Source organism: Schistocerca cancellata, chromosome 2 (assembly GCF_023864275.1).
Source record: "Schistocerca cancellata isolate TAMUIC-IGC-003103 chromosome 2, iqSchCanc2.1, whole genome shotgun sequence".
NCBI lineage: Eukaryota > Metazoa > Arthropoda > Insecta > Orthoptera > Acrididae > Schistocerca > Schistocerca cancellata.
In genome coordinates, this window is record NC_064627.1 from 866,000,459 (window position 1) to 866,027,612 (window position 27,154).

At 41.3% G+C, this 27,154-nt stretch overlaps 1 protein-coding gene across 2 annotated transcripts in view; it reads right to left on the reverse strand.

The window, feature by feature from the left end:
* The window catches only part of LOC126162817 (luc7-like protein 3), a 146,067-nt gene that overhangs the window by 106,116 nt on the left and 12,797 nt on the right, over positions 1–27,154 (reverse strand). For both annotated transcript variants that reach the window (XM_049919561.1, XM_049919562.1), the window contains exons 3-4: positions 9,119–9,325; positions 4,944–5,105 (exon numbers count right to left, since the gene is read on the reverse strand). In XM_049919561.1, coding sequence (XP_049775518.1) covers positions 4,944–5,105; positions 9,119–9,325 — 369 coding nt within the window. The remainder of the gene's footprint in view (positions 1–4,943; positions 5,106–9,118; positions 9,326–27,154) is intronic.

Genomic DNA, 27,154 nt, shown 5'->3' on the forward strand with positions numbered 1-27,154 from the left:
CAGGCAACAGGTTTAGACAACAAAACACAACCACACTTATAGTTACGTAAGTGACCTAGATGAGTGACATCTGTGGGGCTGCCTGACCTCCGCTGCAACTCTTGATGTTTGAGGTCAAACATGTTTGAATTTTTTCACTGCAGTACATGCGAAAGTGAGAGCAACAGCTATGAGTCTTCTCGGCAAAGAGCTGGAGCAGACATGCTAGCTGCTATGAAATACTTATCTGACTTTAAGGAATCTACGAGGGTGGTTTGAAAAGTTCTCAGAATGGAATAGAAAAAAGCACTTACATCAGTGAAACTTTTTTTTTATTTTTCAATGTAATCTCCTTGTAGATTAATGCCCGGCTATCATTTCTTCATTTTAAGTGAATCTTCATCCAACAAGAAAAAGGCGGGGGGGGGAAGGCGGGGGGGGGGGGAAGGCCGGGGGGGAAGGCCGGGGGGGGAAGGCCGGGGGGGAAGGCCGGGGGGGGAAGGCCGGGGGGGAAGGCCGGGGGGGGAAGGCCGGGGGGGGAAGGCCGGGGGGGGAAGGCCGGGGGGGGAAGGCCGGGGGGGAAGGCCGGGGGGGAAGGCCGGGGGGGAAGGCCGGGGGAAGGCCGGGGGGGAAGGCCGGGGGGGAAGGCCGGGGGGGAAGGCCGGGGGGGAAGGCCGGGGGGGAAGGCCGGGGGGAAGGCCGGGGGGGAAGGCCGGGGGGGAAGGCCGGGGGGGAAGGCCGGGGGGGAAGGCCGGGGGGGGAAGGCGGGGGGGGAGGCGGGGGGGGAGGCGGGGGGGAGGCGGGGGGGGAGGCGGGGGGGGAGGCGGGGGGGGAAGGCGAGGGGGGAAGGCGAGGGGGGAAGGCGAGGGGGGAAGGCGAGGGGGGAAGGCGAGGGGGGAAGGCGAGGGGGGAAGGCGAGGGGGGAAGGCGAGGGGGGAAGGCGAGGGGGGAAGGCGAGGGGGGAAGGCGAGGGGGGAAGGCGAGGGGGGAAGGCGAGGGGGGAAGGCGAGGGGGGAAGGCGAGGGGGGAAGGCGAGGGGGGAAGGCGAGGGGGGAAGGCGAGGGGGGAAGGCGAGGGGGGAAGGCGAGGGGGGAAGGCGAGGGGGGAAGGCGAGGGGGGAAGGCGAGGGGGGAAGGCGAGGGGGGAAGGCGAGGGGGGAAGGCGAGGGGAAAGGGGGAAGGCGAGGGGAAAGGGGGAAGGCGAGGGGAAAGGGGGAAGGCGAGGGGAAAGGGGGAAGGCGAGGGGAAAGGGGGAAGGCGAGGGGAAAGAGGGAAGGCGAGGGGAAAGAGGGAAGGCGAGGGGAAAGAGGGAAGGCGAGGGGAAAGAGGGAAGGCGAGGGGAAAGAGGGAAGGCGAGGGGAAAGAGGGAAGGCGAGGGGAAAGAGGGAAGGCGAGGGGAAAGAGGGAAGGCGAGGGGAAAGAGGGAAGGATGTGGGTTTTAAGGGAGAGGGTAAGGAGTCATTCCAGTCTCGGGAGCGGAAAGACTTACCTTAGGGGGAAAAAAGGACAGGTATACACTCGCGCACACACACCCATATCCAACCGCACATACACAGACACAAGCAGACATTTGTAAAGGCAAAGAGTTTCGACAGAGATGGGAACTTGCCCTTCAGTATATCCTCTCTTCTCGTTATCCGCCAGGCCTCAACCTCTGCTAATTTCCAGTTGCCGCTGCTCATACCTCACCTGTCTTTCAACAACATCTTTTCCTCTTTACTTCCGCCTCGACTGACATCTCTGCCCAAACTCTTTGCCTTTACAAATGTCTGCTTGTGTCTGTGTATGTGCAGATGGGTGTGTGTGTGTGTGTGTGTGTGTGTGTGTGTGTGTGTGTGTGTGTGTGTGTGTGTGTGCGCGCGCGCGCGCGAGCGTATACCTGTCCTTTTTTCCCCCTTAGGTAAGTCTCTCCGCTCCCGGGATTGGAATGACTCCTTACCCTCTCCCTTAAAACCCACATCCTTTCGTCTTTCCCTCTCCTTCCCTCTTTCCTGATGAAGCAACCGTTGGTTGCGAAAGCTTGAATTTTGTGTGTATGTTTGTGTGTCTATCGACCTGCCAGGGCTTTCGTTTGGTAAGTCACATCATCTTTGTTTTTAGACAATACAATATAATGTAATACAGTAGCCACATGATACTAATCATTTGGTCAAAAACACCACATAAGCAAAATAAACATAGTCATGTACAATAATATGCAATAAAACAGTCACATTACCCAATTGCAATGTCACATGATGAAAACTGAGCATTTAGTATGAGCTGCATCATACAAAACTGTACACAGGTACACGATGTTGAAGAAATTACATTAGGCGATCCACCTACCATGAATCATTGAAACTGGAAGCAGACAGAGGTCTGAGGATGCAAACAATGTAACAGAATGAGGAGCTGCAGACTGTATACTGTGTTATGTCACATAATAATCACCTGATATTATTTAAAAAATTACTGATATTACAATGTCAACATAACAAACCACAGATTTGGTGAGAACAACACCATAATAAAAAGTTTACATAGACAATGTTAAAACATTATGAGAATCAATAACCACTAAACCCAGAGACCATAAAAACCAAACAACCAAAACAATTCCAAAGACAAGTCCATATCAGAGCAGGATTAATCAGTGTTACCAACTGAGACACCAAGGCTAAAGTCACTTCTAATGGTGTCATACAGAAACTGTAATTATTCATATTATTACACATGTGTGACTCTACTGTCCATTCCTAACCAATTTTATTAAACAAATTTCCAGTACTCTGAACATGTCATATGCTCGATACACCTTTCACTATCCAATTGCAGCAGTATGAAAATCTAACAATGGATTTAACTATCAGTAAAGACCTACACGTATGTTATACCCGAACAAGCTAGCTGTGGAATTATTTCTGCTTTACAAAAGTGTAAGAATTTAAAGGAGCAGGGGGGGGGGGGTGAATTTCAGAGATCGGAGTAACATTTGCTGTACGTCTCCATGGTCTGTCCCAAAGTATACATATTGTTTAATATTTGTACCATGTGTGCAGACCAATTATAAAGAAAATTATAAGATCCATACGAAAATTAGCTAAAACTGTTTCAACAACATGGAAAATGTAATGGTATAAAAAGAGGTAGGGGTGGTGGGGGGAGGGGGAGGTTAGTGGTGTGAAGCATATAAAAACCCTCTATGGCATCACCAATATTATGTATACTATATTAGAGAAGGAAAGTTGCTACTCACCGTATAGAGGAGATGCTGAGTCGCAATAGGCACAACAAAAAGATTCACGCAATTATAGCTTTTGGCCATTAAGGCCTTTGTCAGCAATAGACACACAAACACACACGCACACACTCATGCACGCAAACGCAACTTGCATACAAGTCTACAGTCTCAGATACCTGAAACCACACTTCTTATCTGAGACTGCAAGTAGAGAGAGAGAGAGAGAGAGAGAGAGAGAGAGAGAGAGAGAGAGAGTGTGTGTGTGTGTGTGTGTTTTGCTGACAAAGGCCTTAATGGCCGAAAGCTATAATTGTATGAATCTTTTTGTTGTGCCTATCATGACTCAGCATCTCTGCTATATGGTGAGTAGCAACTTTCCTTCTCTAATATTGTTACATCCCATCCTGGATTTTCCATTGTTCGATAGTATGTATACTGTCAATCATGTACCACATGCATGTGGAACCATTCTACTATTAGGTCCCTAGTAATAGAAAAGGATGTCTGAGTAGAAACTGGTGTCAGCCACACTAATGATGTGACAAGGGGGTCAGGTCATGTCACTTAACAAAAATTTATGGAACGTATAAATGTAACAAATTAACAAATCTGCGGCGGGGGCAGGGTCTAGTGTATGAGAAGTCAAGTACCCTCCAAAGAACTATGTTTTAACTGTACTGAGTAAAATTATAACATCGCCAATGATAAACCATAAAAACATTGGATGCCAATAATAAACCACTTTATCATTAATATGAGGTATGCATACATTTGCATATGCACTAATAGCTATTTGCATAGATATACCGTCAACGCAGTATTGATCAAAACATGTACAGAAGGTGAAGGGGGAGAGGGAAGGAATATAATTTAAAGATAAACTTATATTTGGGTCATTGTCTTACTCTAGCTAGTCATAAGTCAAATATCTGTCTTGTTCTTGTGTATTTGTATTTCTAAATTATGTACTGTTTTGGCCCTGCAGCGACTGCTTAGGGAAACAGCTTTCTGTGTTCAATTCTATCTTTAGGCTGTTTTCTTTTAAGTATAGCCATAAAATACACGTTTTTGTGGGGTGGAACGGCATAATGAGTTTTCTACTCTTACATCTGAGTATTTGTTTTTCTGTGAATGGCAAACTCACAAATTATGGAATTAAAAATTTGGTATAAGGGTAGCACAGGTACAACAACAAAAATTACAAATAACCATATGTTTGCGTTTGCTGGCCAGTTACCATTTGGCTTTTCATAGGCACAAACCATTCTTTGGAAACATTGTTACAGGTGACAAGAAATGGTGCCTTTATGCAAGGAAAGAACAGCTTTGCCTATCAAAAAAAGCAACACCCCATGTGAAGGGCGATGAATACCCTAAAAAAATTGTGCTTTTAGTGGAACCAAACTGGAATTCTTGATCACAGAAATTGCTATCAAGAAATGAAATGAAAAAAACTGCTGATGTACTGAATAGGTACTCACTGTTACTTTTGAAAATAGAACACACAGTAACCTGTGTTGTTAGCACTGTAAAAATGGCACGAACTTATGTACTGATCCAATGCAAGGACACACCTCAAAGTCATGAATTTTTTATGAGTGTAGTTCACATATTTCCGCATGTGATGGTAAAGTATGACAACAGGAATGTTTAGAGTGAGCGCACACAAAAATCCTTGATGTATATTCACTTGAAACCAAGTTATCGGTTATGATATATGCTATTACTGTCTTTGAACTCACCATAAGTTCATCCAATGCAGATTTAAGCTTGGCGTAACCAACATGTTGCTTCCCCATCAGATGATCATCAATTCGTTGCTGTGCATCTCCAACAATTAAAAATGCACCACAGACATCACAGACTTCCATCTGTTTCTCTTGCGAAGCCGCCAGTTCAGCTGTCTGCAAGCATTATAAACATATACTCTGTGTTACATATCTATTACATTCCCATGAGCAGCTGATTTAGAGATGGTTTCTACAACAGAGAAAGGATGGTCATGTGACAACATATGGAAATAGTTCTGTGTGGCAGTTCTCGTGTAAGTGGTGTGGTGAGTAAAGGATGGATAAGAGGTGTGCAATTGTAATGAATTAATTGACAAAAGGAGAAAATGTAAAAATGCAGTATATGAAGTACATTAAAGCAAATATAAATGTCTAAAAATGAGATTAGCACAAAATGGAAAATGGCTAAGCACGAATAGCTAGATAAAAAATGCAAGGCTGTAGAAACATGCTGAACGGATATCAAGGGCACAGATGGCATACTAGTACTAAGCAAAGAAGGGAAAGCTAAAAGGTGAAAAGAATATATGGAAGATGAATGCAATGCAAACAAATCTGAGGACAATAGCATAGAAAGAGAAGAGTAAGAAAGTAAAGATGATATGGGATATACGATACTGTGAGAAGAATTTGATGGTGCACTGAAAGACTTAGATGGAAACGAGGTCCCTGGAGTAGACATTTCTTCAGAATTATTAAGATCTCTGGGACAGTCAGCCATGATAAAACTTTTTCATGCAATATGCAATATATAAGAGGCAAGGGAAACCACCCTCAAATAGGAAGAATTCTAATTCTGAAGTAGACCTGTTCACACTAACAAACCACCATGCTTGCAAACTACTGACTTAAGTTATTTACACGGGCAAGGAAAAGCTGGGAGATGATCTAAGAGAAGACTAGTTTGGGGGTCCAGAAAAATACGCAAAACACAAGACAATACAGATCTTACACATTTTCTTAGAAGTCAGGCTGAAGAAAGGCAAACTTATGATTATAGCATTTGAAGATTCAGAGAAAGCTTCTGATAATGGTGACTTGACTACATTCTGAAACTCTGAAGGTAGCGGGAATAAAATACATAGAGCAAAATGTTATTTTCAATTTGTACAGAAACCAGACTGCAGTTACAAGAGTCAAACGACATGAAAGGGGAACAGTTGTTAAGAACTGAAACACAGATGTTCTATGCCAAGTACTTTGAAACGTATTTATTCACCGAGATAAGAAAGTAACTCTTCCACAGCAGTTAGAGATCAGCAGCATGAAAGAAAACCCAAGCATCATTCATATACACATCTACAGCACCTGGCGAGTTGCATAGCAGGATGTGTATACAATCCATAGCAACAAAAAGTTAATTTACTTGGTATAGAACTCTCAATTTCCATAAAAAAAGGCAACAGTTCAATTCTACGTGCTGACACTTAAAAAAACAGTTGATACCAAAAGTCACTTATGCTGTCACCAGCTTTTCTGTGGCACGCTTGTATTGATAATGGTTCGTGTGATCGATCACGAGAAGCCAACACGACAAATCATGTTCAGAAGCAGATAGTCAATGATATTTTCCTTTGTAACTTCCTTTGCTTCATAAATATATTTAGCTATTATTTTGTTCACTTGTAGCAATTTAAGCTTTGCTAATAAGACGGAATGTAACCAAAACCTTGGAACATGATTACTTTTCGAAGGTAATAGACAAATATGCCTCAACGAAATACAATGAATCCCAAGACAACTGTTGTTAACCAATGAGAGTGCCCATTCAGAAATAAAATGGGGTATTTCGTTCTGTTGAAGTTGTAAGTGGACAAGATCATCCAATTTTCATTAAAATCAGAAATAAGAAATACATGCAGTTTATTGCCAATACGAAAGCTTATCTCAACCTATGCTATCCAGCAACGTATTATGGTAGTCAAATTTTGTATTGAGATTTGTTTGCTACGCCAAGTCGCAACCAAATTGTCATAGTCCAACCTAACCTAGACCTTGGGCTATACTAGTCAATTAACATAACTTTAAGATGTGCTGTTACATCACAAGTTAATCATTATCTTGGAAATCTAGACATTTGCAAAGAAAACATTGTTAAAATCAACAAAATGGCAGTGTGACTAATTGAAGTAGTGATTACAAAAAACAAATTTTCCAGTACAGTCAGAAGTGCATGCTTGTTTCTTTTGGGAACAAGTTATAACACACACACACACACACACACACACACACACACACACACACACACACACACACCAGTGCGCACGCAACAGCAACTCGCACACATGATTACAGTCTGTGGCAGCTGAAGTCACACTGCGAGCAGCAGCAGCAGCAGTGCGTGATGAGAGAGGCAACTGGGTGGAGGTTAAGGAGGAGACTAGGATGGGAAGGGGGAGGGATAGCAGGGTAATGGCGGGGGATGGTGAGTGCTGCTCGAGAGCATGCAGGGATGAGGTGCAGGAAGGGTGGGCAGCTAAGTGCAGTCAGGAGCTTAGACAGAAGGTGGGGGAGAGGTGGGGGGAGGGGGGGATAGCAGAAAAGAAGTAAAAAGAGCGTGGGTGGAATCGAGGACTGAGTAGTGCTGGAATGGGAACAGAGCAGGGATTGATGGGTGAGGACAATGACTAATGAAGATCGAGGCCATAAGTGTTACAGGAACTGTGCAGGTGGGAACTCTCCCTGCAATATATCCTACTTTTCTGTAACCCTCCTGACCTCAATTTTGATACTCATAGTCCTCACCCATCAGCCCCTTTCCTTTCCTCATTCCAGCACTACACAGCCCTCTATTCCACCCACACACATTTTACCTCTCTCGTTTCCTGCCCCCCCTCTCCCCCACCTCTCCTCTGCTTCCCATCTAAGCTCCCAAATGCACCTAGCTGCCCACCCTCCCTCACCTCATCTCTGTACACTCCCCCACACCTACCCTGCTATCCCTCCTCCCCCTCGCCCCCATCCATCATGCACTGCTGCTGCTGCTGCTGCTAGCAGTGTGGCTTCAGCTGCCACAGACTGCGGTCATGCGCGGGCAAGTGTGTGTGTGTGTGTGTGTGTGTGTGTGTGTGTGTGTGTGTGTGTGTGTTCCATTTTTGACAAACACCTTGTTGGTCAAAAGCTGTATTTGCGACAGTCTATCTACGACTCAGCATCTCTGCTTTTGCTGAGTAGCAACTGTCCTTTTCATATTATTGTTAAAACCCTTTCTGGATTTTCCATTGTCTAAATTCTTTGTTTAGTAATAAGACCTTACTCAAACTGCCATTCTACAATTTTATCTTGACAAATTAAATCAACTCTGTTGGAATACAAAACAATATCACCAAACTTCCTGAAATTTTCTGAGAAACATGCAACACAAAAAATATATAAAAATCAGTAACCAACCTTAACATTCTAGATAACCAGATGAACGGAAGTTACCGCTCTTCATTTAAAAAACAAGAACATATTAGATCCAGTGATTCCCACTGGCTACTGTGTACTGTCACGTGACTAAGAGCTATCTCAAGCCATTGCCAGCAATATGTCAGCACTGTTACGTGCACTTTAGCCCATATTTCCTTGTTATGGACAACAAGGTCCAGAATCAAACAGCTTTACAAGGAAGATTACAAAATAAGAGTATCACTTAAGAACCACAGTCAGCATGCTTTACGGAATTTAATCCTATTGGACATATCTACTATTTACCTTACAGACTGATTGCAGTTAGATCATCACCTTCCACCACTATTCTGGGACCTGTGTCATCTCAGGACATGAGTTATATAGACATGAGAATGTGAAAGTATGTCATTCTATATGTGATACCAAAGTGATTAACCGCTTATCTTTATATACTGCCTGACCTCGTATAAGCACACCTAAAGACCGGTATATGTTTCAAGCAATTAAATCGAGTTAATATACAAAATAGCAAAATATTCTCTGTTGCACATCCATGAATAATTGTTTGTAAAATTCAACAGAGCCCTTAGGTAAAATATATCAGTACATGCTTGTTATCAATATTTTTTATAAGTTAAGCAACAGAGTAATAATGTATTTCTACAGTTGCTAACCAGACTTGGGGAGATTTAACAGAAATTTTTTGAACCATGTTTAATTTGTATTTCACTTACTTGCTGCCAATGACTATTTTCATTGGTTCCTCTTAACTGCTCACGTTCTTCTTTTAGCTGATCACATAGCTTCATAAGTCCTTGTGCTTGTTCAACATTTCCCTGAATACCCATTTGTTCTGCTTCACTTACAAGACCATTGATTTTTTCAGTGAGGAATGCAATCTGCTCTTCATTGCGTTGAGTTTGAGCCGGTGACAAGGACACCTGTAACAGAAGAGTAATGTTTTATACGAAATTTATACATAAAAAGTTTTATGTGTGGATGAAAACAGTAAAAATAAAGCAGCCAGCAATACCTACACAATGTAGAGGTAAAAATCTTAACACTTAAAAGAACCAGAGCATTTTAATTGTATTATATGGAAAATTCATTCTACAAAACAAAAAACTATGAGAATTGCTGGATAATATTCACCTTTAGAAAATGGAATTTCAGTACTGCCAATAGCTGCACATAAAAATTCGAAACAGTATCCTAGCTTTCAGAACCAATAATTCATTCCCTGGGGAGGTGAAGTGTGTAAACTAGGGAAGGTTGAAAAGGATGCACAGATCACTCAGACCCCAGAATAAGAGGGACCTATCTGTTAATAGGGTAAGGGGATACAAGATAAATAGGGGTTCCTCCTCTCCCAGATTTCTTCCCCCCAGCCCCCCACCTCCCCTTTTGCTCAGATCCTGTATAGCCGTCTCTGGTCATGAAAGGCAGCGAAATATTTTATTCAAGAAAGTGGAAAAGCGATGTGGTCCAAATCTTTCTCATCAAATCACTACCATCTTGAACTGGTTACTGATGACACTGTTAGGATATCTGCAATGCCACATAGATTGAGAAGGCCTGTGCACTGCCTGTGAACAGCAAGATGGGTATACCAAGAGTAGTCATAACAAAAGGAAGCAACTCGTGTTGTGCTGAGAAACTGAGCATAGGGATGCGTGATTGCTGCACAATGTAGCTGTTTTACAATGCTTTTAATTTTATTTCTGTGGTACACAGCACTTATTTCTGTTAGTGAGAGACAAATGCCTTTCAGACGTGTGACCATGTGCAAAGGCGGCCTGAGAGTGAAAATTTTTATGAAGTTGATAATGTGAAGCATAACCTCAAATTTATACGATCCCTAGCACTTACTGTGTTAATGTTTTGGCAGTATGTTACTGATTTGGAGCACTGCATATTTGTGGTTTATTACTATGTGAAACGAGCCACTCATAGAAATCCAATAAAGCATTGTGTTTAGCAGTTTTAAATATTTAGGTCTGTCAGCTCTTCAGCATGTCTACCATGCAGTTGGCTTTGTCAACTGTAAGTTTGAGGCGTTCAGGGAAAGTACTATCATCAATAATTTTATCAACAAGTCAACAAGACAGAGCACTGACATTCTAATTTCGACAATTACACATTTTAGAACATTGTTGTTGAGCCCATGACAGTCCTCTGTTCTGGAGCAGTTCAGCTTGTTTACAGAGTAGATAAGGTCTGTAGCACCAATTATTTTCTAAGTGAATCTTTTATCCGTTTTACTGTGTGACTGCAGAGGATACACCACCCCCCCCCCCCCAAAAAAAAAAAAAAATAAAAAATAAAATGTATCGCCGCTTTGTGATACAAGGGAACTTTCAGAATCCACAAAATGCTCATTGAGAGTCTTACAGTTGATTGAGACAGTAATTTCCTCCTTCCCCATGTTTATTTCACTTTCTACCACATTCTAGGTGCTTTACAGTTATTTTTCAGATTTAAAGTACTGTTCATCAGCTTTGATTCTTGCTGCTTTAATTTTAGATATGTGGGTTTTTCTTAAGCTTAGAGCTTTTCTTGTTCTTTCAACTGTCAGCAGTTATGTCTTTCAGCATGAGCAAAATATCCTCATTTTACTACGTTGCAGTGTATACCATTTTTTTGTATTGTGGTTTGTGACTATCGCAAGTTTTGCATCTTTTAGAAAAAAGAGGGCAGTTACTGCCTAGTGTGTTTCATGATGGAAATGAACGTAAAGAAGCATTCATTACCATCTTTCTCACTGGTTAGTCTATTGGCCAACTCAATTAGTTAAAAGTAATTTCTCATTCTTTCAGTGTTCCCTTCTTTGAGAACTATGTATATGTAGCTAACATCTTGGAATTGTCAGTAAGTAGGTTTCCAGTTTTGAGCCATATGCCAGAATGGTCAGGTACGCCTAATTTGATGGTGTCACATTCTACTTAATTTCTATACACATTGCTAATTGTCAAGGCACACTCCCTTCCTAGTCAATTTTTCATTTCAGCAGTAGAAATTCATTGACCTTAACATATTTAGGAAACATCACATTTTTCTCTCTTTACTCTTATTTCTGGGTTAATATATCCTGTGACAAAAATTCTATAATGCTTATATTTGGCACACATTAAAATTAAAGTGGAGAACTTTTTGCGAATGTTTCCTCATCAGATGCTTCTGAGTGCACAGTGCCATAGCAGAGGCTTCAAAAACATAAATTGTTGTCACTGAAGAACCAAATTATACAACCAAGCCTATTTCTTTACTTTATTCCAGCGTTCATTCAAACATAGTATGCTGTTCATAATTTCATTCAACCAGTACTGGAGATCAGTAACTTAACTCCTTAAGGACTGCACATTCATATGTAACAAAATTAGCTAATTTATGCTGCAGGGAAGTACAGTGTTTACACTGGGTCTACTTTGTTCATTAGTTTTAGTGTCTCTTTTCTACTACATTCTGATGCCCTTTGTTATGACAGAGTCCAATTTATCTCTGGCTTGATCAGTCTTATACATTCCATGATCAGGTACTACGTGTTGAGGATGTGTTCTTACTTGCTAGACAAGGTTAATTTATTGTTTTTCATGTTAAGTTTTTTTTGGGTCTGTTTTTATGAATGAACTGCTCTCAGAAAGAATATGGTAATTACAGTGCTCAATATATTGCAAAAAAGGAATAAGGATTTAAACCTGCTTTTTGAATAGTGGGACTTGGGAAAGAGCAGTTAGCCTAATACGAATGGTCAGACACTGAATTCATTATGGTAACTCAGCTAACAGTTCATAAATACATATCAGAAAAATTTATAAAATGTAATATTTAACATTTACAAATATGTTAGTTTCTCAAGAACTATTTTACAATAGTCCTTCAGTAATATTAGATAGTCTTCATTATGATTGTGATAATCTGATCTCCATAGTTATCATGTGGGTTACTGGTTATAGGTGCATGAACAACATTTTCACCCTACTGAAAGTATAAGAACATCCTCAAGATAACAGTAGAAATACAGAAGTTCCTCACACACTCACCAGACCAAGTCTGCTTTCAACAACAGTTCCATCTATTTTTCCAAACTGCCCTCACTATTTGAGAAAACCTGGAAGCTACAGATTTGGTCCTGAGGTAAAGAGACAAATGTCTTTCCTTCTCATCCTGTGCAGTAAGTCTCCCCTGACCCGCAGTTCTGGGCGACTTTCTCGAGATCTACCCCTTTTCCTAGACCTCTCCATTCCTTTTCCTTCCTTCCACTTCCTTCCTCTTCAACCCTTTGCCTGAAGAATGAGTCACTGGCTCCGAAAACTTGCCTAATTACAACCCGCTTTTATATGCGTGTTCTGCCACCACATGGTGAGTAGATTTTTTATCTATACAATTAAATTAAAATATTTAGGCTGCTGTTCAGGAGAGTATGAAGGAAAGTGTGTGAGTTAAGGCCAAATTGTCAATGTTAAAATTATCTGACTTCTGGAGTATTATTACAAAACCTACCTCTGTATTGCTTGCTAACATTCAAACTGTTTCTGTGATAAAATATCCTGTTCTTGTTAGTGAAACCCTTGACGTATCAGTATTTGTTTTGAACAAGCAAACAAACAAGTTAGGTCTAAACAGTGAAGAGTTTTTAACATGGGTTTCAAGCATCGTTGAATTAGGTAATCTTTAGTGAGGAAAAAGCTGACATGCAGATTAATGCAGCAAATAATATTGAGTAAATTTTGAGTTGTGTGTGTGATATAATGCAGACATTTCAATTATTTGAGTATGAAAAGAGCAAAAATATACACTTAACCACTGAACAGTTGAAGTTACTACCATCAAAGGATCTTGCATATACTCCTTCATTCGTGACATTTTCTTGTTTATCTTACAACATTTCTCTATGTGCATATAGGTTTAATAGGGATTATGGTGGTTTTTTTTTTTTTTTTTTTTTTTTGTTTTTTTTTGTAGGCCCTCATCCATCAACAATTCAAGGAGTGTTTTCTAGTATTAACTTAGGTCCCCAGAAAGAGTAATCATATATATTGGGTCTTGAAGACACATGATTCAAATTATTGTCTGTAATTTCAGATAATAATTCTGTTAAATAGAAAGGCAATGTAATCATTTTCAAATCCTTCTTCAGTCTCTTATGTATATAACCATCCCGAAGATTTAACAAGACCTTTGTTTTTTTGTAACTATCCCTGTACACATTATGAAGTGCACCTGACATAACTGGTTAAAGCAAAAAATAATTCTTGTACGATTTATCCCACAATGCATGCAATATGACTGACTACTGAATGAAGCTGTATGACCTCGAACATGAAAAACTGGCAAACCATTGTTATGGTCTGACTTTGAAAGCAATGAGACTGAATAACTTTGAAAAACAAAATTCTAAACTAGCTCTGCAAATTTTCAGTGATCGTCACAGCTAATGCCCTTCAAACCCTGGGTTCAAAATGCTTCTTACCTCACTGTGCAGAAACACCAAATTACATTGGTTTGTTTGTCAAATGGTGGAAAACAGCTAATGTGAAAACATTTAAAGGTAACAGGTTAAATGATGAATTCATTTGCCCTATAAAACAATGTTCAGCAGCTGTCCCAGAGTATGCATATCTTAATGGAATGTTAGGAAGGCTAAGTATACGGGAAAAAGTAAACATTCGATATCATGAGGGCTTACTAAACAAAAGAAACATATTCAGCATTAATCCAAACAACACAGGATTTTATATAATTCTTGAAGAGAGATTTGGAAAGTATAGGCAATTATGTGGAGGTCAGTACGTCAGCATCAGGCAGGTGTACAAAGTAAAAAAGAAGCTTCACTTACACTCTGTAGTTAAGCTAAATTTAAAATAGACTGTTTTTGGTGAGATCAGCATACAATCTATACAGGATATTTTCTCTGAGGCATGAACTATTGGCATTGAGATTCATTCCCTGTGTGATGAAATTGTAGTTAATTCATCAGAAATTTCTGAAAATTGCAATGAAGATTTGCCTATTCTGACATATATAGCAAGTTATTGTTGCTACTCTGTTTTGAAACATACAAAATGTGAGTTTTGTACCATGTTCTGGTGTTAGATAACATTTCAGATCAAAGAAATGTATTCCCTTATACAGAATGTGAGCAGAGGAAAACTACTCATTCCTTGCTCTCAAGCTACCAGTGTCGTCGTCACTGCTTTCCTGACAGTTACAAAATTGTGTGATAAATTTGAAATAGAGTTTCTTAAAGCACCAAAACATAGAGAACTGGTTTCAAACATGGTTTGGAATTCAGTCTTAATGAATGAACTGTTTCGGGAAAGAGAATTAGGTAGCCACAGTGCTCAAGCTTTTTTGCAAAAAAAGTAATGTGGATTTCAACAAATGTTTTTCTTAACAATATTACTAGAAAGAGGAATTAAAGCATTCTGAAGGATGCTGTCCCTAGAAAGAAAAAAGTGGAAGTACATGAAACCAGAATCAAGCTTTAATTTTACAGAGAGTGCAGAAATTATGTGGTGGAATATAGTTGCAATACACACTGTGCATATAAGTTGTAACAATATTGTTATTCATTATTACCCTGTATTCCTCATTACTACAAATAACAAAACTATTACGTTTTCTAAAAGAAAAGAAAAAAAAGACTGAATAATGGGTCAGTCCATGCGAAATCAACCAATGGTGTGATTCTTGACACCTTAGTTTTTTTTTCCTTTTTTACATTATTTTCACATTTGCTCCAGCTATCATTACCTTCACATTTTGATGAACTGTACAAATGCAAACAGTATGAGTCCCACTAGCTCCAGCTGTAATACAATTGTTTGGCCTTAATACAGCCAATTTTGTACATTTCTCTTTGGTTTCTTAAAGCTAATCTGTTTTGAACATACATAGGCTTTCCATCGCCAGCTTTTCCCATAGAAATGTAATCCTGTTTGTCAGGCATTCACCTGCTACTATTATCATTACAATAAAACTCTTTCACTAGCAGAACTGATTTAGCAGACAAGGACTATCCAGGCTTAGGATACAGAGTAGAGTGTATGCTCTTTTCTTCCACTTTGTTTTCCTTGCCATCTAGTTGCTTACTCCAAACTCTTTCTAAATGAGTGTACTGCCTACTTTGGTTAGGGAAATCATCACTAAAAACTTTTCATTTCTATTAGAAATGCGAAACTTGTCTTTAAAATAGTCAATAGTTTCTGGTTGTGTGCCATCACAGTCACATATTTTCTAATTTTCACCTGTTTCTCCCTGTAAGAAGGTTCACTTAATTTCAAATTAATTTAATCAGCTTTATCTTTGCATTATTTCTTTGAGCTGATACATTTCTTTATTACTGAGGATTTCCATACTGAATCCAAGGAGTGGTTCAATTAATGCAAGCCTTCTTCAGCATTAACAAATTCAGGGTCATAAGACGTGCTACAACTCAGTTGTACCTTTCCATAAGATTTCAGTGATCAGCAACTCACTTTTCTTTCACTGATAAGTTCTATCTACATAAAGCGCAGATTTTCATTCTTTCTTCAGTGTCCCAGTTCAGGTCAATCACTCAGTCTCAGTTTCTTTTTAAGGAATTGCAACAAGATTTTGACCACTTTTTATTCAAAGTGTATGTTCTTATGAAATCAAAGGAAGATAAATCATAAGCATCAAAAAGATGAAACCCAAAAGGGGTACAAAAATGTAAAATTCATTAGTTTAAATTAAATTAATGCATTAACTATGAAGCAATAATTTTTTGAAATACCATTACACGAACCCAGTAATGCATGCCAGTGAAGTTTGGTCCTCGAGCCCTCAGACTGTAATGACTCTCATTGCATTTTGTGTAAAATGGCACTACTATTTCAGAAAGGTTGCTACACATAAGCTTGACTCATGCACCACGTGTTGCACTCCGGCAACCAGCTCCTCTTTCCCCCTCCAATGCTTTGTTAATTTTGTTTCAAGAATTGATCTCTACTTAAGTTCATTGGAAAGTTAATTGGAAAGTTTTGTTTAATTATTGTTTATTGGTTGTATTTCTCTTATGTTATATTAGTTGTAATTCATTAATTGCAAAACAAACAGCTTTAGACACTGATCTGACATCCACTGAAGACACATTGTAAATATGCTGAAATGGGTCTGTGTGCATAACTAAAATAAAAAATTCTTAATGTGCAGTTTGCAGAAGGCTGCTGCAAAACTGGCGCAACGAGAAAATTTTTAATATTGTTTTAACTTTAGTTTCATGAACCAGTCTGCAAAAGTTGTATACAGATGGAAAAGCAAATTTCAGTAAAATTAAATTTTATTTCAGTATGATCCTGTTGGAATACTATCAAGAGAGTAAGCACACACATACACTGAAGAGCCAAAGAAACTGGTAGAACTGCCTAATATCTTGTAGGGCCCTCGCAAGCATACAGAAATGCCACAACACGATGTGGAATGGACTCTACTGATATCTGTAGTGGTGTTGGAGGGAACTGACACCATGAATCCTGCAGGGTTGTCCACAATTCTGCAAGTAGAAGGGAATGGAGATCTCTTCTGAACAGCACACTGTAAGGCATCCCAGTTATGCTCAATAGTGTTCATGTCTAGGGAGTCTGGGGGCCAGCGGAAGTGTTTAAATTCAGAAGAGTGTTCCTGGAGCCACTCTAGGGATTCTGGATGTGTGGGATGTTGCATCATTCTGCTGCAATTGCCCAAGTCCATCAGAATGCACAGTGAACATGAATGGACGCAGATGATCAGACAGGAAGCTTACACACATGCCATCTGTCAGAGTCATATCTAAACTTACCAGGGGTCCCATATCACTCCAACTGCACATGTCCCACACCATTACAGAGCCTCCAACAGCTTGAACAGTCCACTAATGACATGCAGGGTCCATGGATTCATGAGGTTGTCTCCATATCCGTACATGTCCATCCACTCTAGAAAATTTGAAATGAGACTCGCCCGACCAGACAACACGTTTAATGACATGAACAGTCCAATGTCGGTGTTGCCGGGCCCAGGGGAGGCGTAAAGCTTTGTAACAAGGGAACACAAGATGGGGCTTCAGCATTGAACGGTTCGCATGGTGACAACTGCTGATGGCCCAGCGTTGAAACCTGCAGCAGTTAGCAGAAGGGTTGCACTTCTGTCATGTTGAATGATTCTCTTCAGTAGTCATTGGTCCCATTCTTACAGGTTCTTTTTCCAGCCATAGCAATGTCGGAGATTTGATGTTTTAGCAGATCCCTGATATCCACGGTACACTTGTGAAATGGTTGTACAGGAAAATCCCCAGTTCATTGCTACTTCAGAGATGCTGTGTCCCATCGCTCGTGCACCAACTATAACACCACGTTCAAACTCACTTAGATCTTGATAACCTGCCGTTGTAGCAGCAGTAACTGATCTAACAATTCCGCCAGACAGTTGTCTTATATAGGAGTTTCTGACTGCAGTGACATTTTCTGCTCGTTTACGTATCTCTGTATTTGAATAAGCATGCGTATACCAGTTTCTTTGGTGCTTCAGCATAGGTAGTGTATAAGCAACTTTTTTTTGAAACAAAACAATTATAATTTTGAAATTTTAAGAATTAGAAAATATGTTTTGGAAAATTCAATGTTTTTCTGAATCTAGTAAAGTACGCTACATTTTTAAACATGAGAAGAAACTGAATAAAGTAGAACAAATTTCAGTTCTGTAACGCAAATAGTTTTATGGACGTGAGTTGCATTTGCGGTGTGTGTGTGTGTGTGTGTGTGTGTGTGTGTGTGTGTGTGTGTGTGTGTGTCTACATCAATTGCTGACAAAAGCCTTAATGGCTGGAAGCTTTATCTATGACAGTCTTTTTCTACATCTACATCTACATCCATACTCCACAAGCCACCTGACGGTGTGTGGCGGAGGGTACCTTGAGTACCTCTATCGGTTCTCCCTTCTATTCCAGTCTCGTATCGTTTGTGGAAAGAAGGATTGTCGGTATGCCGCTGTGTGGGCTCTAATCTCTCTGATTTTATCCTCATGGTCTCTTCGCGAGATATACGTAGGAGGGAGCAATATACTGCTTGACTCTTCGGTGAAGGTATGTTCTCGAAACTTTAACAAAAGCCCGTACCGAGCTACTGAGTGTCTCTCCTGCAGAGTCTTCCACTGGAGTTTATCTATCATCTCCGTAACACTTTCGCGATTACTAAATGATCCTGTAACGAAGCGCACTGCTCTCCGTTGGATCTTCTCTATATCTTCTATCAACCCTATCTGATACGGATCCCACACTGCTGAGCAGTATTCAAGCAGTGGGCGAACAAGCGTACTGTAACCTACTTCCTTTGTTTTCGGATTGCATTTCCTTAGGATTCTTCCAATCAATCTCAGTCTGGCATCTGCTTTACCGACGATCAACATTATATGATCATTCCATTTTAAATCACTCTTAATGCGTACTCCCATGCATTCTGCCTATCTGCAACTTAGCATCTCTGCTGTATGGTAAGTAGCAACTATCCTTTTCATAATATTATTACATTCCATTCGGGATGTGATTATGTTTTTCTAAAATATAATATGCTAAACAAGATCATATTACAATCACTTTTATAGATCTGTGAAGGAATAACAATCCTCTGTGCACAAGCTGCCATATACATGTTTCTGAATGTCACAACTCAGATGATATAATTTACAGTTGTCTGCTATCAAGGACAGAGGGGGAGAAGAGGAGACGACATAAGAAAATGCTAATCTGAGGAGCAGCTGCAAGCATACTTTAGTGTGTCATTAATGTATATGTTTCATCCATAATTTAAAAGCTATATCACAAAACCTTTCTTTTTAACAGGCCAGACTGTTTAAAAACAGGCCTTATTGAAATTCAAAATATTAAAGTTGGTTGCTTGCATGGACGAAAATTTGTTGCAGTCAGGTTTACAGATTCCTGCTCTGCATAAAACATGCATGGTAACATGTAAATTTCTATGAATTTTTAGTGACATGAAAAGCAAATATAGCAATACTCTGCATCAAAATGTAAAAATGCAAAATTGCCTAATAAATGCCTTTGCATAGCAAATGGTATCCAGGTGAAATATTTTATTAGAGATAGTTTGAAATAGGTTTATTTTCTGCATATAAATACTGAAAATGTAACCAGTTTTCTATTACTGGTATTGCACATCACCTTGTTAACTTCAATTTGGAAAGTCAAAATGTGTAAGAAAGTGCTCGCAAAATAAAATGTCCACAAACACAATGTATCAGATTACTCAATTCTCTGGTGACAGACCATCTGCAGGCATTACAATGGTCTGGTCTGAATAACATACACACTGTGTAATGAAACTTTGGACCCTGCTATATGACCTAACATAAAAAAAAAACACTTTTGTCTGGTAGCTAAGGTTTAAGAAGTTGATGTATTGTGGGAACTTAAGGCAGCAGTTTTAGACGGCAGGTGTTCTGAACTGTAGTTGTCTCAAATATCTGTCGAGTTCAGGCCTGAACCTCATTTGTGACACTGCCAACCTCAGAAAGTTACTGAATGTTATGTGTTGTGCATTTTTTAATTTTGGAATGAGTGAAAATATTAACCCTGGTCCACCACGGAGGCCGATTACAACCCAAACAACACCAAAAGGGGCTGGCAATCCCTTTGCGTATCTGTCATTTCTGCTTTCTACAGAACACAGATATTTTGTCTTGAGAGGCACACGGAGCTTGTTTCCGCACACTGCTCCTCTCATACCTGTCAGTCACAATGTAGAATTATTTACACTTGTGGCTGACTTCCAGTTTACTATGCCTGCTTTCTGCATTTTCTTTTCTTTTTTCCTTGAGACACCCTCCTGACTGGTTTGATGCAGTCCACTACGAATTCTTCTCCTGTGCCAATCTCTTCATCTCTGAGTAGCACTTGCAACCTATATCCTCAATTATTTGCTGGGTGTATTCCTATCTTTGTCTTGCTCTACAATTTTTATTCTCTACAGCTCCCTCTAGTACCATGGAAGTTATTCCCTGATGTTCTAAGTGATGCCCTACCATCCTGTCTCTACCTCTTGCCAATGTTTTCTATATGTTCCTTTCCTCACCAATTCTGCAGAGAACCACCTCATTCCTTACTTAACAGTCCACGTAATTTTCAACATTCTTTTGTAGCTTTGAGTCTCTTCTTCTCCGTTTTTCCCACAATCCATGTTTCACTGCCATACAATGCTGTGTCCCAGATATATATTCTCAAACAGTTCTTTCTTAAATTAAGGTCTGTTTGATTCTAGTAGACTTCTCTTGGCCAGGAATGCCCTTTCTGCCAGTGCTGGTCTGCTTTTATGTCCTTGCTCTGACTGTCTTGGGTTATTTTGATGCTTTGGTAGCACAATTATTTAACCCCGTCTGCTTTGTGATAACCAATCCAGGTGTTTAGTTTCTCACTGTTAATATTTCTGCTACCTCTCATTACTTTCGTCTTTCTTCTGATTTACTGCTTTATAGCAAACGGAAAACAAAATCTGTCAATGCATTTCGATCACACCAAAAGTCTTCCCATAATGTGTGAATAGTATTCTTTTCAGTTGTACTTCAATGCTACGTATCTTATCGATTCTATCTGCAGTGTTGTCACAACTGGGCCACACAGCTATGAATACTCATGAATGGTCTAAATCAGTATTCCGCAGACGATATATTTAATGAACTGGGTGGGAAAATAATAATATTGTTATGAAACACCTTAAATCAGTGAAGCACATTCTTCACTTGCGGGCAAACACAGCTGCTTTTCTCAACAGATCATATCTGTACATCTAATCAATTAAAAGCAAAATTTTAAATAAATTACACACAATTTTCTATAAAAATAAATGTGAATCATGCCTAAAATAGATGCTACATATTCCCTGGCAATTGTAGACACAAATCTAGGTACTGCTAACAAGAAAGCAATCTCCTGAACAACAGTTCCAAAAGACAGGTTTCCTATAGTGTGCTGTGATTCATTTTCTGTATTTTTGTTTTTATAAATTCTTTATTACTACTATTAAATATGTAAAATATAGTTATCGACCTGTAATGCAAAGATGCCTTTAATGCAGTTAAAAATGTGTATTCCACTGTCCCTTTCTGTCACACTAAAACAAACAACTTCATGTTATTTAAAAAATGCAAGTATGTTTCATAAGTAATAAATACTAGCAAAAACAATGTAATATGCAAATAATTAACAACATAAATTTGAAACTTTACAATTAATTTTTGTAACTTGTCCTGTTCCGTCAAAGCTTGAAAGACCAGTTTGAAGAAACTCTGAAAGTAGTTTATTATTCCCTACTTTTAATCAACTTGAAGGAACTGTTTTAATGATCCTAAACTCTGATGAAAAAGAGAAATTTAAAGTTTTTTTTAAATATTGAGTAATATTTGATACTCATTAGGGAATATAATGTAATTGGATAGATAAAAAACCCACTATCCAAATGGCACAGCAGAAAATACATATAAAGGTATCGAAATTTACAGACTTTCGGAGCCAGTGGTTCTTTCATCTGACAAAAGGGTTGAAGGGGAAGGAAGAGGAATTAATGACTGATGGGTGTAGGAAATGGGAAGAGTCTGCGACCCGTGTCAGAGGAGACTTCGTTGAAGCGGTGAGAAGAAAAGAGTGATTGTTGCAAACCTGCACTGGAAGAGATTTAAATTCCTTAAGGTGGTAGCTAGGGTAATACGCAAACAGTGATTACTGATGAAACACAATGCACGAGTTAATAAGAGTGCAAAGTTAAGCGCTCTGAATGTGAAAGAGGTGAGGGGCGGGGGAAAATAGACAGGACAGAACATAAAAGATATAGAAACCTAAAAGGGAGTGAAGCAAGGAATAGTTACTGAAAAGAAATTAGTATAAATTAAGGCAAGTTGGGCAACAAGAACCAAGGAGGTGTAACGTTGGTTCCCGCCTGCAGAATTCTGACAAACTGGTATCGGGGGTCGAATCCAGATGACACATGTGGTGAGACAGGCACTGAGGTCACGAATGTCATGTTGTAGCCCATGCTCTGCAACAGGATATTGTGTGTTGCCAGTATAAACCCCCTGTCTATGCCCATTCTTACCTACTGATAACTTGGTGGTATTCATGGCAATGTAAAAGGCCAAATAGTGTTCACATAACAGCTGGTACACAACATGTGTCATTTCAATTAGCTCTCCCTCTGGTAGTATATATTTTGCCAGTTACAGGGTGGTGGTAGATGGGTTGGTTGGTTGGTTGGTTTAAAAGGGAGGGAAAGGGACCAAACTGTGAGGTCATCGGTCCCTTGCTCCCAGCAGAAAAATTACCCAAGGGAAAGAAGAAAACAAAGAAGATGAACGGCATAATAACAGGAGAAAGAAAGAAGCAGAAGAATGACAACGAACACTACAATGTACAAAACAGGACAAGAAAACCACAGAGACGCAAGAAACAGGGAGAAGAGATTAAAAACAAGAAACCTCCATGCACTAGAACTCAGATCAAATGATAAAACCCACCCTAATGAATAAAATGTAAAACTAAAGCTGCTGTTGAGGCATTGTCGCCCAACAACGAAGGTAGGGTGCTGGGAAAGTTAAAAGTGGGCAGTCCAGCAAGAGGTGGATGACTGTCATTTGGGAGCCACAGCGACACTGAGGTGGGTCCTCGTGATGGAGGAGGTAACCATGTGTGAGCCACATATGACCAATGCAGAGCTGACAAAGGACAACTCATTCCCTGCCAGAAGCCTGCAGGGAAGACTTCCACACATTCGCAGTCTCCTTAATGACATGCAGTTTGTTGTGTATACTGCTATGCCACTCTGTCTCCCAAAGCCAATGGAGGTCAGTTTCAGAGATGCCCATCTTCAGGACCGGTTTCCACGTAGCCTTTTTGGCCAACCTGTCAGCAAGTTCATTGCCTGGGATTCCGGCATGTCCAGGGGTCCACGCAAACACCAGTGAACAACTGGACCGTTCCAGGGCAGAGATGGGCTCCTGGATGTTCGCTAGCAAAGGATGGTGAGGGTAGGACTGGTTGATAGCTTGTAAGCTGCTCAGGGAGTCAGAAAAGAGAAGAAACAACTCACCAGAACAGGAACAGATGTACTGGAGTGCACGAGATATGGCCACAAGCTATGCAGTGAATACACTGCAGCCAGCGGGCAAGGAATGCTGTTCAATATGGCCTCTGTGGAAGCGAAGCCAACATTAACATCCGCCATGAAGCCATAGGTGTATACAATTTCAGAGCCCCAGAACACATCAAGAATTGAGAGGAGGTGACAGCGGAGAGCAACAGGGTTAACAGAATCCTTAGGGCCATGCAAAAGGTCCAAACAAAGCTTCGGCCGAGGTGTACACCATGGAGGTGTATGTGAACGGACCTCAAGTAGAGGTGGTAAAGGGAAGGACTCCAGTTCAGTGAGAAGGGATCACAGACGAACCACAACTGCGAGCCCTGAACTGGGGCACTGGTGCGGGAGATTAACTGCCGCGGGTGGGAAAAGGAGATGGTAATTCAGATGCTCAGGAGAACTACGAATGTGTGAAACATAACTGGTGAGCTGTTGTGTACGTCAGATCCACAATGGATGGACTCCAGCCTCCACCAGGACACTGGTCACCGGACTTGTTCTAAAAGCTCCCGTTGATAGGTGAACGCCACAGTGGTGCACTGGGTCGAGTAAATGCAATGTTGAGGGCACCGCCGGACCATAAACCAGACTCTCATAGTCATGGCAGGATTGAACAAGGGCTCTGTAGAGCTGCAGCAGCATAGAGCAATCTGCACACCAGTTGGTGTTGCTCAGCAGTGGAGAGCATTGAGGTGTTGCCAGCACTCCTGCTTAAGCTGACAAAGGTGAGGTAGCCAAGTCAATTGGGTGCCGAAAACCAGTCCTAAGAATCAATATGTCTCCACTACAGTGAGTGGATCATCATTAAGAAAAAGTTCAGGTTCCGGATAAACGGTACGACGCAAACAGAAGTGCATAGCACACGACTTCATGGCTGAAAACTGGAAGCTGTGGGTTACAGTCCATGACTGCATCTTGTGAATGGCTCCCTGTAGGCGCCGCTCGGCAACACCAGTACTGGAGGAGCAATACCAAATGCAGAAGTCATCCACATACAGAGAAGGGGAGACCGACGGCCCTAGGGGAGACCGACGGCCCTACAGCTGCTGCTAGGCCGTTAATAGCCACTATTTACTCAATACGGAGCCCTGCGGAATGCCTTTCTCCTGAATGCAGAGGGAACTATTGGAGACACCAACTTGGACACAGAAAGTACAGAGCGACAGGAAGATTTTTATAAAAATCGGGAGCGAGCCCTGGAGACCCCACTCATACAACGTGGCAAGGATATGATGTCGCCAGGTCATGTTGTATGCTCTACGTTAAGACAAAAAAGACTGTAACCAGGTGTTGGCATCTGAAAAAGGCTGTTCAGATGGCAGACTCGAGGGATACAAGATTATCAGTGGTAGAGCGACTCTGGCGGAAGCTGCCGTGACATAGAGCCAGTAGGCTTTGCGACCCCAGGACCAGACCCAACCCAACCGCTGACACATCATACGTTCCAGCAGCTTACAGAGAATGTTGGTGAGGCTGATAGGCCGATAGCTATCCACATCAAGCGGATTTTTAGAGTTTTAGCACCGGAATGATGGTGCTCTCCCGCCATTGCGATGGAAAGACGCCATCGCACCAGACCTGGTTGAAGATGACGAGGAGATATCGCTTGTAGTCAGACGAGGTGTTTACTCATCTGACTATGGATCCAATTCGGCCCAGGAGCTGTCGGGGCAATGTGCAAGGGTGCTGAGGAGCTCCTACTCTGTAAATGGGGCATAGTAGGGTCCACTGTAGCATGTAGTGAATGAGAGGACTTTCCTTTCCATCCGCTGTTTGAGGGTGCAAAAGACTGGGGGTGTAGCTTTCCGACGCAGAGGCTCGAGCATAGTGCTCAGCAATAGCATTTGCAGTGGTAGAGAGCGTGCCATTGATGTTAATGCCAGGGACACCTGTTGGGGTCTGGTACCCAAAAAGACGTCTAATCTTCATCCAGACTTGGGAAGGTGACGTATGGTTCCAGATGGTCAACACACACCTTTCCCAACATTCCTGTTTCCATCAATTTACAAGCAGGCAAACAAGGGCACGGAGCCACTTAAAAGCTATTAGGTGCTCTAGGAAAGAGTGCCACTTATGTCGCTGTAGAGCTCGTTGACACTCTTTAATGTCCTCAGCGACTTCCGGTGTCCACCAAGGGACTGTATTTCGCCAGGGGCACTCTAGAAAATGAGTTATCATGTTTTCCGCCACAGAAATTACAGTTGTAGTGACCTGCTCAATCACAAATCAATGGCACCACATGAGGGAGATTCAATGGTTACAGCAGAGGAGAAGGATACCCAGTCTGCCTTATTCGAAGCCCATATGGGTAGAGGTCCGTGGGCATGACAGGAAGATGGGGAGTGGTCACACAGGTTGTCGTGCTCTCCAGTGGATTGATGGGAGAAGTCCTGGGCCGCAAATTGATAAATCAATGGCCGAGTAACTACCATTACCCACACTAAAATGTGTAGCGGCCCCAGAATTTAAGAGGCAGAGGTCGAGTTGGGACAGTAAATTTTCAACATCTCTGCAATAGCCAGCAAGCATGGTGCTACCCCACAAGGGGTTATGGGCGTTAAAATCACCCAAAAGTAGGGAAGGTTTAGGGAGTTGGTCAAGCAGTGTAACCAATATGCTCAAGGGTACTGCACTATCTGGAGGGAGATATACGTTGCAGACAGTTATTTCCTGTGTTGTCCGTATCCTGACAGTCACCGCCGCTTCAAGAGGAGTATGAAGGGGCACAGGTTCACTGTATACCAAGTTCAGGACATAAATGCAAACTAAACCTGACACACTATTATATTTGTTACGGTTCTTGTAATATCCCCTGTAGACGTGAAGGGCAAGGGTCCGCGTTGCTGAGAACCAGGTTTCCTGGAGGGCAATGCAGAAAGCAGGTGTAACGTGTAACAGTTGCCGTAGCTCAGCCAGGTGGTGGAAAGAACCTCCGCAATTCCACTGGAGGATGATGTGATCGTGAGACTGGGAAGGCATGAAACATTCAATGAGGCAGTCTACGCATCAGGGTCACCTGCTGCCACCAACTTACTTCCTGAACAGGCTATATCCATTGTGTCTGAGGGTCTGGCAAGATCTAGGTCTCAGCGGACGCCAGAATCTTAACCTCATCCTCAGACCCCGCATTGGGGGAGGGATATGTGGCTTGACATAACAGTGGATGACAATCATCTTGACCTTATTGGGTAATGTGTCACCCTCTAAGGCCAAGATGAAGGCACTGGTGGCAACCTGATTATCCCTCAGACCCCAATGGATGCGCCTTGTCTATGTTCAAATGTGTGTGTGATTTCCTAAGGGACCAAACTGCTGAGGTCATCGGTCCATAGACTTACACACTACTAAAACTAACTTATGCTAAGAACGACACACACACCCACGTCCGAGGGAGAACTCGAACCTCCAGTGGGAGGGGTCGTGCAATCAGTGACATGGTGCCTCTAACCGTGCAGCCTCTCTTCGCAGCACTCCTTGTCGCTCTAAGTTGGCATACACGTCATCTTCAGACTGCAAAAGAAGGTCCCTGTGAAATATAATACCCTGGACCATATTAAGCTCATATGATGCGTGATGGTAATGGAAACATCCCCAGCTTGTCAGAAGCGAGTAATGCCGTTTGTTCTCATTAAT